The 16,322-nt window shown below is 37.2% G+C and overlaps 1 protein-coding gene across 1 annotated transcript in view; it reads right to left on the minus strand.

The window, feature by feature from the left end:
* Positions 1–15,525, minus strand: part of VGLL4 (vestigial like family member 4) — a 72,803-nt gene extending 57,278 nt beyond the window's left edge. The window contains exon 1 of the mRNA XM_031555528.1: positions 15,435–15,525. Within this exon, the coding sequence (XP_031411388.1) occupies positions 15,435–15,498 (64 nt within the window). The 5' untranslated portion in view covers positions 15,499–15,525. The remainder of the gene's footprint in view (positions 1–15,434) is intronic.
* Positions 15,526–16,322: the final 797 nt, after the last annotated feature.

Genomic DNA, 16,322 nt, shown 5'->3' on the forward strand with positions numbered 1-16,322 from the left:
AAAAAAAAGCAAAATAAAAATCTCTGTACGAACTGTGGTTCAGCTTTCCTCTGCTCAAATGCATAATCAGCCCAAACTTCAACTCCCAACACGTTTTCATCGGCTTGTATGTTGCTTTGCCAAGACTAATTGACAGCATGCACTTACCAAACAACCTTTAGGGCAGGGCGAGAGAGCTTCTCTACAGCTGGAGAAAGCAGTTAAACCGTTCTCCTCTAAGGTGATATCACACACTCTTGTTCACACTTGCAGTCACATGAAATGCAAATCACAAGATATGTGGATGCATAACTAACTATTTAAACCCACGGCGCTGAAACCTAAGGATAGAGCCCAGAACAGAAAGCATTTCCAAATATTTAATATATGTCTCAAGAAAAATTAAATATGGCAGAGATACAACAGTGCTGGAGTCAACACAACAAAATCCTGATGTGTCTGCAACAGTATTTATGTTTTATATTTCCAACAATGATCACAGACCTCTTAAAGTAAATGAAATAGGAGAGACTGGTCCTGGAAGATCAGAACTTAGCAGTGACCTTGCCCCTTTTCCCCCATGTTCTTTATGTTGCAACTCCATAATGTTGCAAAGTTTTGCAATACTTCTGTTTTTCCTAAAGCTCCATTTCTCCCAAGGGTATCTGGAGAAGTTACACACAATTTATTTTTTTACCTTTTAAGCTTTTAATTCTGAAGAATAAACAATCTTGGAAATTCTATCTCAGAGTCCAACAGCTCAAAACTAGAAAGTTGTGAAAACTTTTCATTTGAAAATTTTTGAAGGTCAATCCTCAAGCGCTAAAATATTTAGAGCAGAACATTTTAAAGAGTATTTATTCATCTGCATTGTTTTTAAACTTTTTTCTTATGTGTCTTATTCATCAAATGCCCTTCATCTTTTAGATAACTTCTGTCACAGGACAGGTTTACTACCTTGAGCTTTCTCTGAAGTCAGATATTTAGGAATCTCATAACACAAAACTGAAGAAATTATCATTTGGAAATACTTGCAGCAGACATCGTAAGAGGAAGTTTTCCAGTTATTTTTCACAAAGAGAAGAACTAAACTCAGCCAAACTGAAGCCATGTGATCAGTGTTCTTATTAAAATGTTTATTTAAGAAGCTTAATTTTCTAAAATAGAAATACTATGTGCATAGCAATTTCTGTCTCTTAGGAACCTAGCAAACAGGAATACATTCAGTTTCCTCCTCAGGCAAGTATCACACCTATATCACAGCTGGAGAAATCAAGGCAGGAAGATGAGATTTACCTGGAGGCACAGAAGCTAGTCAATTCCTGACTCTACATTGGGCCAAAGACCACACCTTGCTTTCATCCACTCCAGTAATTAAAAATAAAAGAATTCTTGGTCTGTGTATTCTTTTCAGGCAGAACCTGTCTGACCTGCTAATTTACTGACAATGTATATGAAAAGTCACAGGACAGACAGCCAGTAGAGAATCTTGATTAAAAGAATCCTGGCCCTATACATTTCTTGTAGAATACCCACCTCCTTTTCCTTCCTCTGAACTGTGCTCATCCTGCAACCACCTTCTGCAAAAACTTTAATTGTGGATGATCCAGGACATAAATTCTATCAAGATTCCTATTCTACAGAGGGAATGCCTTCTCACTAGTTAATTCAGTCATTAAAAAAAGACAAATAAATATGGTTCTGTCTTCCTATTTTTTCAGATCAAGGCAGAACAAAACATCTAAAAAGAAACCGCAAGATGGTAGACGTTCATAGAAAGAATGCTGGTGGATCTCAGATTCTTCCAGGGACCACGAGAGAGAAGACCTGATATTCTCACAAGCACATGCAGCATGCATTTACCCTCTGCAGTCAGCTGCTTTCATAAAAGGGAGTGAAGGCAGCTTAACTCTTGCCTGTAAGTCCTAATTTGCAAGCCTAGCATTGCATTAACTGTAACGTTGCTGTGGACAGCCCTTGGGTAACTGGTTGAATTGCACATCATCTGACACATTTAGATTCTTCTTGCAAACCTTAATGCATCCAGGTGAGTACAATCTAATTCTTAACTTTAACTAAGAAAACACAGTTTAGCTCTGGTCTGAGAAAGACTTCTTTCAGATCTTCTCTGCATTTAAATTAGAATATGACTGACTCCTCCAAATACACAGAAGCTACTCAAAATAAGGACTTCATATCCACATAAATTACATTGAATAGAATTTCACAATACTGTTCATGGAAACAAGTATTGCAAATATCACAGTCTTGGTAAGAAAAAAAATCTGCAGTACAGATGATCAAAATACACTTTATGAACTTATCAGCAGAGTCCAGCTACAAAGGAAAACATACCATCAGAATTATATCACATATCCATACCAACACAGCTCTCCATGTGTACCCATCATTTCCTTCGGAAAAAGTACCTTGCTGGGGTGGCCTGAAGAATGTAAACAGGTGCTGAAGCTGTGCCTGTGAATTTCCTTAAATGAATAATCCTTCCCAACTCCAAAGCAAATAGGTCCTAATATTTTGTTAGATTGGAACAGATACACAACAATTAAATGAGCATCATAAATACCACAGCAGAGCAACTGAGCTGCCTGCATAAAACAACACATACATTACTCCCTGTCAAAAAAGGCCGTGTGACTTTTATTTCTATTACATCCTATGCTTCTAAGAAAATTGATCTCAGAAGAGCCACCTACCTTCTTTACACTCGCCTGTTTTTCTCTGAACACAAAACGTATACATGGAACATGAATTTCATAAGTTTAGCACAATTTTTACAGACTAATAAACTACACTCTACTTGCACTGCAGTCACTAATCTCATTATTTACTAATAGGTAGTGACAGTTTCCTTTTACACAGTACTTTCTCTTACTGTTTTCTACACACTTACTGAAAACTGAAAGCTTCTATGACTTCAGAAGCTACTGAACTATTTATGCTGACTGAAATTTCTCTCCAGTTGGACTAACACCAAAGAAAGCCATCACATTACATTTGAGTGTCAGTATTACACAAGTTGTAATACTACTAGACAGGATAACCATCTTGGATTTAAAGCCTACTCGATTAAAGTTTTCTTTGCCTGCTAGAAGATAGAATTTTTATCAGGAATGAGTGCAGAGGATACAATCCCAAGGAAACCAATCAGCCATACCAGCCAGCACAGCAGTTGTCTTGAGATTAAATATAAAGAATGGTATCTGGGGACTATTAGAGATTATTACATATTTGATAATTTGTTACATTTAGAATAAAAAATGACTATCAAAAAAGAGTGACACAATTCAATGAATTGTACTGCATAACAATCAAAATAAATTCTGCACCTTTGGATGTTATGGCAAAAACTTGGGTAATATCACTTACCATAAACTCAGCAAGACAGTGATTCCAGATAAACATCTGGAATTGCAGAATGTCAGTAGATGACAGTGGGACCTCCCAAGTGAAAGAACCACATGCAAAATTAATAGAAACATCAAGTTCCTGCCTTCACAGCCTGACATGTTCCCACCAATACACACATTCCTATTAAAAAGCCTGTTCTTTAACTTATTTGGTTGAGCTGCAGTAAACTCTACAAAGACTTGAATCAACTTGAATGGTTGTATACTGATGCAGTGTGTGTTAATTGTAAGAATAAACTCTGAACTGATACTATTTGGTCATCATAAAGGTTTGTAACAGTTCCACTAAGGTCGGCCTTTGTGTTAGTTTCCAAGCTGATACAACACAGGACAAACAAACTGTAAAGGGCTATGAAATCAGTACCTGACTGTTTAAATAAATTCTGATTCCTTTGCAGTCGTGGAGAATTCTGCTTTAGCATACCCAATGTGCATAGTGGAGAGGAGTCAGAAGAAAATGACATGCTGCACAGAAACAGTGATTTGATTTCATAGAATGGTTTGAATCGGAAGGGACCTTTCAGATCATCATCTAGTTCCAACTCCCTGCTATAGGCAGGGATGCCTCCCACTTCAGAGACTGAATTATAGAAGGCTCCTCAGTAGCGTGTCTGCCAGTCAGTGACAGGCAAACATCTCTGACCCACATGGGGAAAAGAGCCTAACTGGCCCAGGTGCAAGGCAGTGCATCAGAAAATTGGGGAAGTAGGGAGGTACGATCCGTTCACCTCCTTCCAAAGGTAAGGCTCAGCTCATCTACTGAGCCTCACCCTCAGGCACTCAGCTCCTGCAGATTTCTGGGCTCAGCAGGAACTGGACCTCACAGTGAGAAAGAAGCACTGTACTGAGAAGTAGGAAGGCAAAGGCAAAAGCAGCCCCTCGGAAATTCACACCACTGCAAAGAAATTGTGCTAAACATGTACTAATGCAGGGCAACCTATCTCCTAATTTCTCCACCCCTATTTTACTACAGTTCTCACAACATCTCTCACTGTTAGCAATGCACCTTCAAAAGAGCAAATCTCATATTGTAGTGAGGTATCTTTCAATTAAAGCTGACAGCCCAAACCTCTTTGTTCCACTTTTCTGGGCATATACTGAAGCCAAGTATCTTCAAATTAATTCTTGCTATTTCAGCAAAAGGCTGAAAAAACTCACACTTAAACAAAATAAATAAACAAATAAAAAAAGCAAACAGAAGACTGGCATATTATTTAATTACTGGCTAAAAACATCTAATATTTAAAATATTTCACTGCATTAGTACAAGTAATTTCAATGCAATTTCTCAGAATTAAATTAATCTGTTATTTTACAAACGGTATTAAGCGCATTTCCTCACATTAACACCAAAAGCATGAGGACACCAGTTCACAATGAACATTTAATTAAATAGTCAGCCCATGAACTTAATTCCAACAATGAGTTGTGCGTTCCTTTTCAGCCTGCAATCTATTGCCAGTGTGCACAAACCAAAGAACTACTGAACAATACTGTCTCCACAATGGCAGGTAAAAAGCAAATGCAAAGAAAGACTTGAGAGAGTCTCAGAGAGACACACTTATCGCAAACACCAGAACTCATTTGCATGTTCTGGAGGGCATAAAACAATTGTATGGATTAGGAATGAATGCAGCTCTCACATGTGCAAACCTCATGTGGAGAATTATGCAAAAATTACCCAAATGCGTGCAACCTTTAACACGTGGCTGCCTTCTGCAGCTGCCAGGACACAAGGTTATCAGCAGCTTGTGATCCTGAGGTATCTTTTGGTGATTGTGTGTGTGCGTGTGCGTATCCATCCATCCTTTCGGGATCTAAACTGCTATAAACCATTTATCAATATTGATTCATTCTTCTGTATTTGCAACAATTCTAATTTTAAAACAGCTGCCAGTTGGCCCTAAATACAAGGTTTCAACTATTAATTTTTCACAGTCTCAGTCTGAATGCACACGCACAGCTGACTGTCCCATTTATACATAGACAAGTACTCTGTAAAAGCTGTTTGTGGGTCATAAACAAGAAGCCTGTTTTGCTGTTTCATCTTTTGTTTTAAATGAATGCACATGTGTGACTATTTTCTTTCATATGTTTGCTTTTAAGCACCTACTTAAAAAAAAAAAAAGTAAGAAATAAAACAGCTCAAAGCAAAATTCTTCTCCCAGAAATGTAAGTACAGAGTACGAAGAGAAAACCAATTAAATTTTGAAAGGTCAAGATCACACTATAACAAATTTAAGGAAGAAGAAAAATAAGAAAAAGATTAACATACAGCCTTCCTAAAGCTCCTGTATCTGCCACTTCTTTTCATAAAATAATGGTTAGAAAAATTATAAGGAAAGGTCTGAAGAAGAACATTTGCAATCTTTGAAATCTTACCAGCACCGCTGGAAAACTTGATCTCACATGAGTGCATATGATTCTACCTCTGCACTTACATTTATTACAGAGAGGTTCACCACTGCAGCCCAATGTCTACCACCTCATATCTTGCTGGCACATCACTTTCTGGCTTCTCATAACCACCAAAAACTAGCACAGGAAGGTGCCACAAATGTTACATCCTGCTAGAGATCACCTGAGTGACCGTTACTCTGCTCTACCAGGAAGTTCACCTCTGACACTCCTTAAAAGTTTATTCTGGCTTGCAACTTTCACTCCATTCTGGACCCATGCTCTCAGAATTTCCTTAAAGATACAGCACTGCAAGGCAGCAAGCACACACACCAATCCTGTCTGGAAAGTTACTTAGAAAGGCTCGAGCGCTATCAGAAACAAAAGTACACTGCTGTTGTTAACAGCTGAAAGAAATAGTTAAGGAGAATGTAAGTGCACACATTTGAACACCATCACATTGCTAGGAGTGAACAGCCAAAAGCAGCAGTGAAAACCTACATTTTCTACTGTCATAATCTCTCACTACAATTAACATCATGGCATGACTAAAAACAGCAGCATTAATGTTTTTGCATTAAGGTCAGTGGAACAGCACATACCACCACTAACAATGTATTTTGAGAAGGAAAAACAAAATATCAAAAGATCCAGCAGACATATGGATGCAAAAATAAACAGATTACCAGTAAAAAAATAAGGCTAGGTAAGAAGATTTACACTGAAGGCACGTGAGAATAAAGACAACTAAATAAGATCCAAGTTATTACTTCAACATGGCACTGTGGTTATTGAGTGGACAAAGCAATTTGTTCGGTGCTCCTCTACCTACAGAAATCAAGATGTTAAGACTTTAAGGGAGAATTACGTGCAAGAAACATAAGTTTTACCTCTCCTGAATGCAGGAAAATTCTTGGAACTTTCCAGCAAAGCTGCTGGCTGAGAACCCAATATTGTGCATGATTATTAATAAAAATTATTTTATTAGTAGTGGTAAAATAATGGAATTTTCATACAGCAGATTGACAAAATATGTGCATGTATGCCAAATGATGTTGTGAGTTACATCACAGAGTAAAAAGTTATGTTACTGAGCACCATAATAAGCACAGTAATAATTCACATATGTAAATCTGCTGCATATTCTTTCCCACAATCCACAGCCAATCCATGAAATAAAGTCACAAAATACTTTCAGGAATCCCAACACAGATTCAACACCCATATTACATTCCATCACAGTTACGTGAGGCAGGCTGAACTGACAGGTGTGAGCCAACAAGTAACTGTCCATGGCTGAGAAACAACTTCCTTTCAATACCTGCTGCAGATTTCTGCTGGTCACAGGATGCACAGCTCTCATCTAGTAAAACATCTCTTATTCCAATAGAGAAGCAAATTAGGACTCTCCCTAAAAATATATTAGGATACAATTGTTTCTGATTTTAAAAGCTAACAGTTTATTTTATGCTCTCCCTGCTGAGAGCTTATAGCTTACTTTAACTTCATTCCTTTCTGTGATCTTCTGTGGCCAACTTCTTGCCACTTCCACTTTCAAGAAGATACCATTAATTAGCTGGTTTTCTGTGTGTGTTTTTTGTTGTTGTTGCTTTGGGGCTTTTTTTATTATTATTACTTTTTTTAGTATCATACATAAAGAAGCACAGCGTACATTTTAGATGGGAATTTAATTATGTATACTTCTCAATACCCAGCACAACCATGCTTTGATACTTTCAACCTGAAAGATTCTGCCTTAAAACTCTGTAACAACTTGTTCTAATCATTCATAGACTCTTCTTCTCCTGACACTATTTTCCTTTTGAAATACACTCAGTAGTTACTATAAAAGGGGTTATCACGTGACATTTGGGTGAGTAACTAAAGAAGTTAAAAAGAAATTCATGAAATTTCATTCCTGATGTCAAACTACATTCCAATTCTTAACTATGTTGGCATGCTCTGGGAAGCAAGGAGCTGGTCTGTTCAGAAAGTTAAACTGACCTTTAAAGGCAAAACATCTGTTGAAAGTCATGAGAAGCTCAGTCCAACAGATTAAGGCAGCTGAAGAGACATTAATGTAAGCAGTTATTGCTGTTACACTAGATGGAAGTCTACCAAGTACCATAGCCAGGAAGAAGCAGATAGCTCAGAGGTTTCGATCAAGATTAAATAACTGCCTACTTTAAAAAGAAAAAAGTAGATTTTTATTAAAAGGATAGATTAAAAATTTGTAAATTTTCTTTACACTGAAAAAGCAAAATATCCATTACTTTCTTTCAAATTCAAACCATGAATTAATTGACATTCTTAAGTTTTTTTCTTATTTCATCAATTCAAAACAACTTTCTTAAGGACTACTATAGATGTTAATACAACATTTTTAAATCTAATTAACTATTCAACTTTACTTCTAATAGTAGAGCTCACAATTTTGGTATATAAGAATAGTAGTATGGCATAACGAAACAATCTGTGTAGTGCCAGTATTATGCAAAACGTGTTCTGAAACTGACTCAAAGACTGAGGCCCTTGCACAGTAAGCCCATGGATTTCAATCAGAAGGCCAACACCGCTGAATTTTAACTATTTGAAATACAGACCACTATTGGAATGACGTTGTCTACTGACAAGATAATTCTAAGGGCAACAACTACTGAAAGAGGTTCTCCATTTATACCACAATTAGGAGGTAAATTCAGTATGAGGGACATTAGGATTTAAAAATATATACATAAGAGAGGAGACAGATGGAGCCAAAGATGAACTGTTGCTCTTTTGCTGTTATGAGCCAGATATATCCTGGTTCTAAGGAACGCAAATAAAGGCCAGAGATTTATCATAGTAAGCTATAGCTTAATACACGGATGTTCCCACATGAACCAAACAGACAAAAGAGGCATAACCCAGAAAATAAAAGCCGTCACTACTGCCACAGTTACAGGAAAATTAAGCCTGCTGCATGGGATAAAATGAATCAATTTTAAAATGGGAACACAAGAACAAACAAAAGCCTTTCTGTCCAGCTACCCTTTAGAATTTCTCTTAGAAAACAATAAATACATGCAAAGCAAATTTAATTCCTGTATTATCAAGGTATTATCATCAGACACAATATTGTTGAAGCAGATGGACAAGAATGCTTTGTAATAAGTTAAGGATTTTTTTGAGACAGATTTTAATTAATGAGTTTTAAATTAAGTTTAAAATTGGAGCAGAAGTAAAAACAAAACCAACAACAAAGGGTAATAAATCACTTCACAACTTGCTAAGTAACAATCATTTCTCCTTTCAGGCTTATGGATGACAGACATTTCTGTAGTGGCACTGTTTGTAACTACATTAAAGATTTGTCATAAAAATTACCCAAGTAAGTTCATTTTTGGTTCGACAGCAAAAGAGGGACATTTATAAGTAAATCATTTGGGGGTTTGCTTCTTGGGGAGAAATACATTCTCTGTAGTCCGAAGCAAAATATCATTTTTTGTTTTCTAATCACAACAAAAGAAATGAATTAGTAAAATATCCCACTGGATAACTGGCTCTATTCTCCTTTCATTTCATTAGCCATTAACTAGGACGCTCATATGGGACTGGGAAAACCCACATTCAGATCCCACATCATTCAAGTCAGAATCTCAATGGCAAACCATAAATAAAGCCCAGGTTATCAGCAAGGGAAGAGAAAATACCAAACATATGCTCATTAAGAACCTGGATCTATATCTGTTTACAACAGGACTCCAAACACATTACAATCATTTCACTGAAGACTGCAGAACAGAAAAAGGAGTCAGCGACCTCAATTTTAACACCACAGTCCCTGTAAAGAAATCAACTTCACAACGGTAATACTAACATATTTTGTGTATAAAACCAATGTATTTAAATAAAGTCATCCTTTGATTCAGCATAAGGTCATTAAATCAAAAATGAACATAGTGCTTTCTGAATCCTCCTTTCTTAAACACAGGCTTTTAATTTGCTTCCAGCAAAATGTACTTCCTTATTTGCCTACTTGTGTAAACAAAATGAAGAACTGTTACACTGCACCAAAGACATTCTCTTGCCCAAAAAGTCCTGCTTTGCCATCTGGAAAATGGGTAAGAGTCATTCCAGAGTGTATGGCATCTGGTGGATAGAACCTGATCAACGGAGGGACAGCATGCCTATTGGCAAGGGCCAGCCAGGAAGCTGTGAAGCGTTCCTACTTCTTACCTTTTCAGACTCAAAGGATAAGAGGTTGCAGTAACTACAAACACAATCAAGAGAAAGGACAGACAACAGAAAATAGCCCAAATCCAACGTATTTTCTCTCTAATTCTGCCCTAAATGAGAGTGCACTAGCTTTTCATGTGTGACACAGCATGTGTCCAAGCACGCCCTGATTCTCTGTGTTCTTACAGATGTGGAAAGAAGATCCTGGGAAAGCACCCTGCATTTCACGAGTCAGCCTGCAGCACTCCTAGCTGAGGAAGAACTTGGTTAGTTTTTTAATGAAATAAAACCATCTACTACATAAAAATGGCCAGGTTTTCACAAGCTAGTATATTCTGCCTAGCTGTAAAAAATCCCCCATTTGCATATTCCCAATCACCCACCATAAAAAACAGAACAAACCCACAATGACTGAATAATTTTCCCCATATTTTTCCCCCAAGCTCAGACAGTAACAAATATTTAGTTCTGTAGAATAGACCAAACCAAAAGAGCACAAAGTCCCAGATATCCTGTTTCAGAGACTACAATCATTTAGAAGCATGTGCATTGACAAGTTCCACATGCTTGTGTATGTGCTATCATGCTTAACAATACGGTATTCACTCAGCTGCAGTTTTCAGAGCAGTGGTTGGTATCTGATGACAAATTCCATTCTAGTAAGAAGATTCTTTTCCCTCTCTGTGCCAAACAACATTTAAAGAGATAGCATTTCAGCAAACAAAATTTCCTCGGAGGTAATGCCACCAATCACTGCAAACATTGTATCACCAATTAGGTAGAAGGGACTCAGGAAGAAAAGACTTATTGTCTGGCTGACACGGCGCGGAACTCGGAGCAGCTGGTTTGTGCCCAAGCCACGCTGGCTCAGAAAACATCTGCTATGCTGAAGGATGCTACAGCATCTTTATCAACTGTACCCAGATAACATCTTCAAAATGTTTTAAAATTAATTTTAAAAATACATATTTAGACACTTTGTTCCTGAAGGCATTACCATCACTCCACTGAGTATGCTAATGGTGTTCTACTGCTATTAAAACACATCTAGGCGCCAGGCAGACAACAGTCCCATTTTCCAGCCTATTTAACAAGTTGAAAACGTAGTGCTACTCATTCTTTATTTCCTTGCTACAATAAACTTTGAGGGAGAATAAAGGGTGAAGTTTTGTGGAGATAAGAGTATGGGGGTGGGAGGGAAGCACATCAAGGAATAAGTTTTCCCTTCTAACACTCCTAATTTCAAATAAATCCTAAGGATGATGAGATGGCCCTGATATCATTTCACAGAAAGCTCCTCTCTGAACATATTAAGGTCAGCTATGAAGTGTTTTTGGAAAACAAAGAGCAGAAGGTCAGGAATTCAGCCATTTGAGTGCTTTATGGGGGAAAAAAAAAAAAGAAAAAAAAGAAAGAAAAAAAGATGAACTGATACTTAAAAACGCAGAAATATTAATATTTTCCTAGTTTATATGGTTCATAAATCTAAAAGCATAATACTACACATGTCATTACTCACAGCATTTCATTATTTAAGGCTTTTGGTATTCATGCAGCACCAACAGATGACTCAGGCTGCATTTCAATGATCGAACCACATATGTTTTTCCATCACACTGCTACCAAACAGAAACATCACACTTCCATACTTCTCTTCCTTTCAGTACTAACAGATGAGTTATGCCACAAATTCTGCTCCAAAACTAACAGGACTCCTTCTTTCCCCATCATTGATTAAATAAATGACTAACTGACAAATCCAGTTTTAACACCTTCAATAGCTGCTGAGGGATTACAAACATAAATATTACTGCTTAGGAATCAGATTTTCCTTCGGAAAGCTTAAGTTTCTGTTTTGCTAAACACAGCAGATAAGCTCTGACCATAAGAACAGGCTTTAATTCATAAAAATTATCCATCTCTTCACTGCAAAATAGATTAGGGCTGGGATTTTAAAGCACAATAATTTTTCTGTATTAGACATACCAACTATACAGTCTAGCTTAATTATTTGAAATTGATTAAACTAAGCCAGATAAAAGGAACTACTGCCAAAGAATAACAGTCATCACAGGCAAGAAGCGCAGAATAGCAATTCCAGGCTTACATGTAGAGAAAGGATATCACATGCAACTCCTCCACATGTTCAAGAACAGCTTGATCAAAGATCATCTTTCTTTTAAATGTAGTCCTCTACTGCAGGGTTTCAAAATGTAAACGAAGACTCAGTTATTATGGAATCAGTACAATGCACTAGAATGCAAAGCTATTACCCTGAACATTCTTGTGCCATTTATGAGCTGTTCCCAAATCTTTCATTTCCTTGTGGAAGTATATTGTCTTCTGTTTCCAAAACCAGACTTTTCATTATGCTATCCTGGGAGGGTAAGAAACAGCACATTTTTTCTCTCCTCCATTCCCATATTCATGAACTGGAATTGCTCATTGGAAGGAGGTATAAACAACATATCACAGGACAGATACTCAGTGTTTGCAATGCGTACTATGTGTGCAAGCTCTCATCAGCTTCTTCTTTCAATATTTTTTCCTCAATAACAACATTATGCTTTTATATCACTTTTTATAATTGAAAGACCAATTCTCAAAATCCTTATTTTTACACAAGATAAATACAAAATAACACTTCACAATGTTTGAACATCTGCACAGTTACAGGAGTTATGGAAAACTGCATTACCAGTAATGAGTTACTAAAATATTACCATCTGAAACTGTGGTCTTCTCAAATTAGCCACTGTAAGTACTGAAGATATGAAAGATCAATACAATTCCAGTAAGTGTGGTTTAGGGAAAGAACAGAAGAGCAGCATCAAAAATCTCATAGTAAACTTGACTTTTGCATCTCTACAGAAATCAACATTTGGTCAGGTTTCTAGCTCTGATAACATTAAAAAGACATAATGCATACACAGGCCTTACAGATGTTCACTTCATATAAAGCCCACTGAACAAAGCTTAGGGGGGGAAAAAAGCACCAAGCAGCAACACCTTACAAATGCCACTTATGGATGAAGAGTTGCACATTACCTACCTTGGAACAGCTGCTCATAAACAGCACTCACTTCCTACATCCTTTCCCTCCTCCTCTGTCAGTTCAGTGATTAGTGACAAGTCTTCAAGTGACAAATTAGCTCTTTGCAAATCTTATTTTTTACCTTAGGTGACCATAAGCATGTTTACGTGAAGATTTACTGATCCACTGGAACCTAACCACTCATCTCTTCAGAACATCCTCATGTCAGGAAAGCCATCGCTTCAGTCGTTTTGTCTCCATTCAAAACAACAAAAAAATTTCAAACACAAAACGTATAAAGGACATCAGGAATTGTCCTGTAGACAAACTTCTGTTCCAGCACAAAAGTAAAAGACTCTGGGTAAGACATTAATGTTTTTACCACTCTGCATTGTGACTGGGATATTAACAACTACGTAGAATTCAATATGGGATATACAGATATAGAGAAGAACCGGTGCTAAAACTGCAGGGGGGAATGCCAGGCACTTCACTGGAAAGCTCAAGGATGTCTGCCTAATTCAGGCCTAAGACTAACTTCAGCCTCTTACTATCCATTCTGCAACACAATGTGAGCAACACTTGCTGGTACAACTTCCACAGGTCAACAAACAAAAAAAAGTTCAGCTACTGGCCTGGGCTACCATTTCTTCCTTCTAGCAGCTCTTCATACAATAGCACGATTGGTGCACAGAGCTGTGTGCACAGCAACAGGACAAACTCAGAGACGATCTAAGCCAGAAGTTGCAGAGTGGTATAAATCTAATTAAGTCGAAGTAGTAAAACTAAAGGAATGTAAATTAGAACCAGACACACACCAGCTTCCTCACATGCAAGTTGCACTGAATCAGACTTCCTCTGGATTCTCTAAATCCAGCCCAACATTCCTACCCCATGGAACTCAAAATCAAATTCAAACTAGAGAATTTAGACAGTAGGCAACAACAACAAAACTGCACCTCAAACTTAAGAAAATTGATAATGCATACTAAAAATATGCAAGGACTACTCCAAAAGTAGTGCCTCTAATTTTATGTAGTAAAAATAAGTAGTCAAAGGAAAACAGGCCAAGCTTTTGTCCTCTCTTTATAAGCAAGTTAGCTTACAAGAGAAATTTCTCAAGCCAAAATCAGGGAAATTTCCTTGAGGACTTTCACTGCTATTCATTTTACAATCAACATCTGTAGCATTAAACTAAATCATCCCACTGTAATAGGATCAGTACAAATTCAGTCCTTATCTAGCAGAGAAGCGAACATGAAAGAACAACAGCAATACTCATTATAAAACTTAGAGACAATAATAGAAAAGAGCTCATGGGAGTATAAAACCACCACTGCTCAAATTTCTTCAATAGTGAGCTACTGTTATCTTGAATATTGAATGGACAAACATGATGGAACTTCATCTTCAAACACGCAGTGTTTGTTTACTACTGCAAGTACTTCAGTAAGGTGATAAGCAACAGTAGTAATGAATTCTTTTATAAAACATTAAAAGCTTTCACTTTCCAAAAAAAAAGTACATACAATAAAAGAGCAAAGATTAAAAAGAAAAGCGGAATTCATTTTAAGAGGAGATGATGCACAGAAGCTGAACACAAAAGCAGTTCAAAAGCCGGAAGAGCATTTTTCTAGTTAGCATCTATTCAGCTTGATAGCCAAGAAATATACACTACTCAGAAAAAACTGAAAAACAAAGCTATTACTCACACTTCATTCTAAAAAGCACAACTGCAATTTGCCATAAATGAAAACATTCTGCTGACACTGGCTAACACACCTTAGACATTCAATGTGAATGCTAAGAGAAGTTAAAATGCTACCCATAAGACTGGCAACGTGTTACTCCATTGCTGCAACTGACATTTACCAAGCTAACATCCTGTGCTCACCATTTACTAGCGCTGAAAGGAAAATGAAATGCTCATTACTAATTCTAACAGTTTTTATGAGCTGGAATCTTTGCCCATCCATCCATGCACACCCAGCTATGTGTTCCTACAAGAGAATATGCCTAACTGAAAACACTGAGGAGTGTGAGTTCTCAAATTCTCCTTAGCTGGCCAGCAGCTCCACTACAATTTCTTTGTCTTCTAACAATGCAAAACTAATCAGGAAAAGTTGGGCACCTTTCTATAGATGGGAAAACACATTTTTAAAGTGATAGGAATTACTGTTTTGCATACTAAGCAATTTACATGCATTATATTGGTTTTGCATTAGAGAAAGACCATGTTTTAAGGACTTCTAAAGACATCTTCCTACATGTCAGATTCAAAAAGCTGCAAAAATGAGCAAAGCCAACTCCTAGGCTAATACACAGTGCAAACATAAACATCTGGACCCAGGAAACAGAGAACTAAGTTTCAGACTTACGCTTCTCGTCATCAGCATGTACTAGAGAGGCTGCTCTTGATAAAACATCCAATGGAGTCTCCATTCCTCTCTGGATCCTGGAAAATTCAGAGAGAAGGTCTTAAATTTTACAATGCTTTAACAGTACACAGTTATTTGGTCACTAAATTACAAATACTAGAAATCCTATCATCTTGCCTGCTGCATTTTTTAAGGTTTTCTTCCTTTCCGCATGCCTTCCTTCCATGCAGACAACTAAGGAGACAATATCCAAAGATGCAACTCGCCTGGACAGCTGGCCCAATGACCCATATCAGCTTAAGATTGCTTTAGACCCAGAATCTTCAATAAATTTGGACCCCATATTCTCCTATGCCCAAAGTGAAATTACCTAAAGCTTGTAAGCTATTAAGACGCTTTCTTACTTACGAATATATGGTCAAGCCTTCAGTGTGCATCTGTATGCCACAGACAGAAAACTGTAACTTACATAATCACCATCACACCTCAGTAACTTCTTGCACCTGTTCTTTCCCCACACAACTCGTATTATTTCCATACTGAAAAAATTAACCCCATCCCATAACAACGTACATTTCAGGAGCTTACTAAGCAACAGTCTCTCTCACAGAAAAAAAAAGTTAATAAAGATAATATAAGTGTTAAATAAATGGCTTCAAAACTGAAATGCTTTCTATGTAAGAAGATATGAAAGTGAAAGTAAAGAGGAGAGCAGCACATTGTCAAGATGCTTGCACTGAAAGGCAGGCAACTTGTATATGTTTCACAATAAGACAGCTGCAGAGACAGAACTGTTAGGAAAACAAATAGAGGAACAGAGACTACCCTAAGACTGCTCACAATGTCTTTGTAGTTTCTTTTTTTTTTCCTTCCCAAAGCCTGTATGAT

This window comes from Meleagris gallopavo, chromosome 14 (genome assembly GCF_000146605.3).
Source record: "Meleagris gallopavo isolate NT-WF06-2002-E0010 breed Aviagen turkey brand Nicholas breeding stock chromosome 14, Turkey_5.1, whole genome shotgun sequence".
NCBI classification, from domain to species: Eukaryota; Metazoa; Chordata; class Aves; order Galliformes; family Phasianidae; genus Meleagris; species Meleagris gallopavo.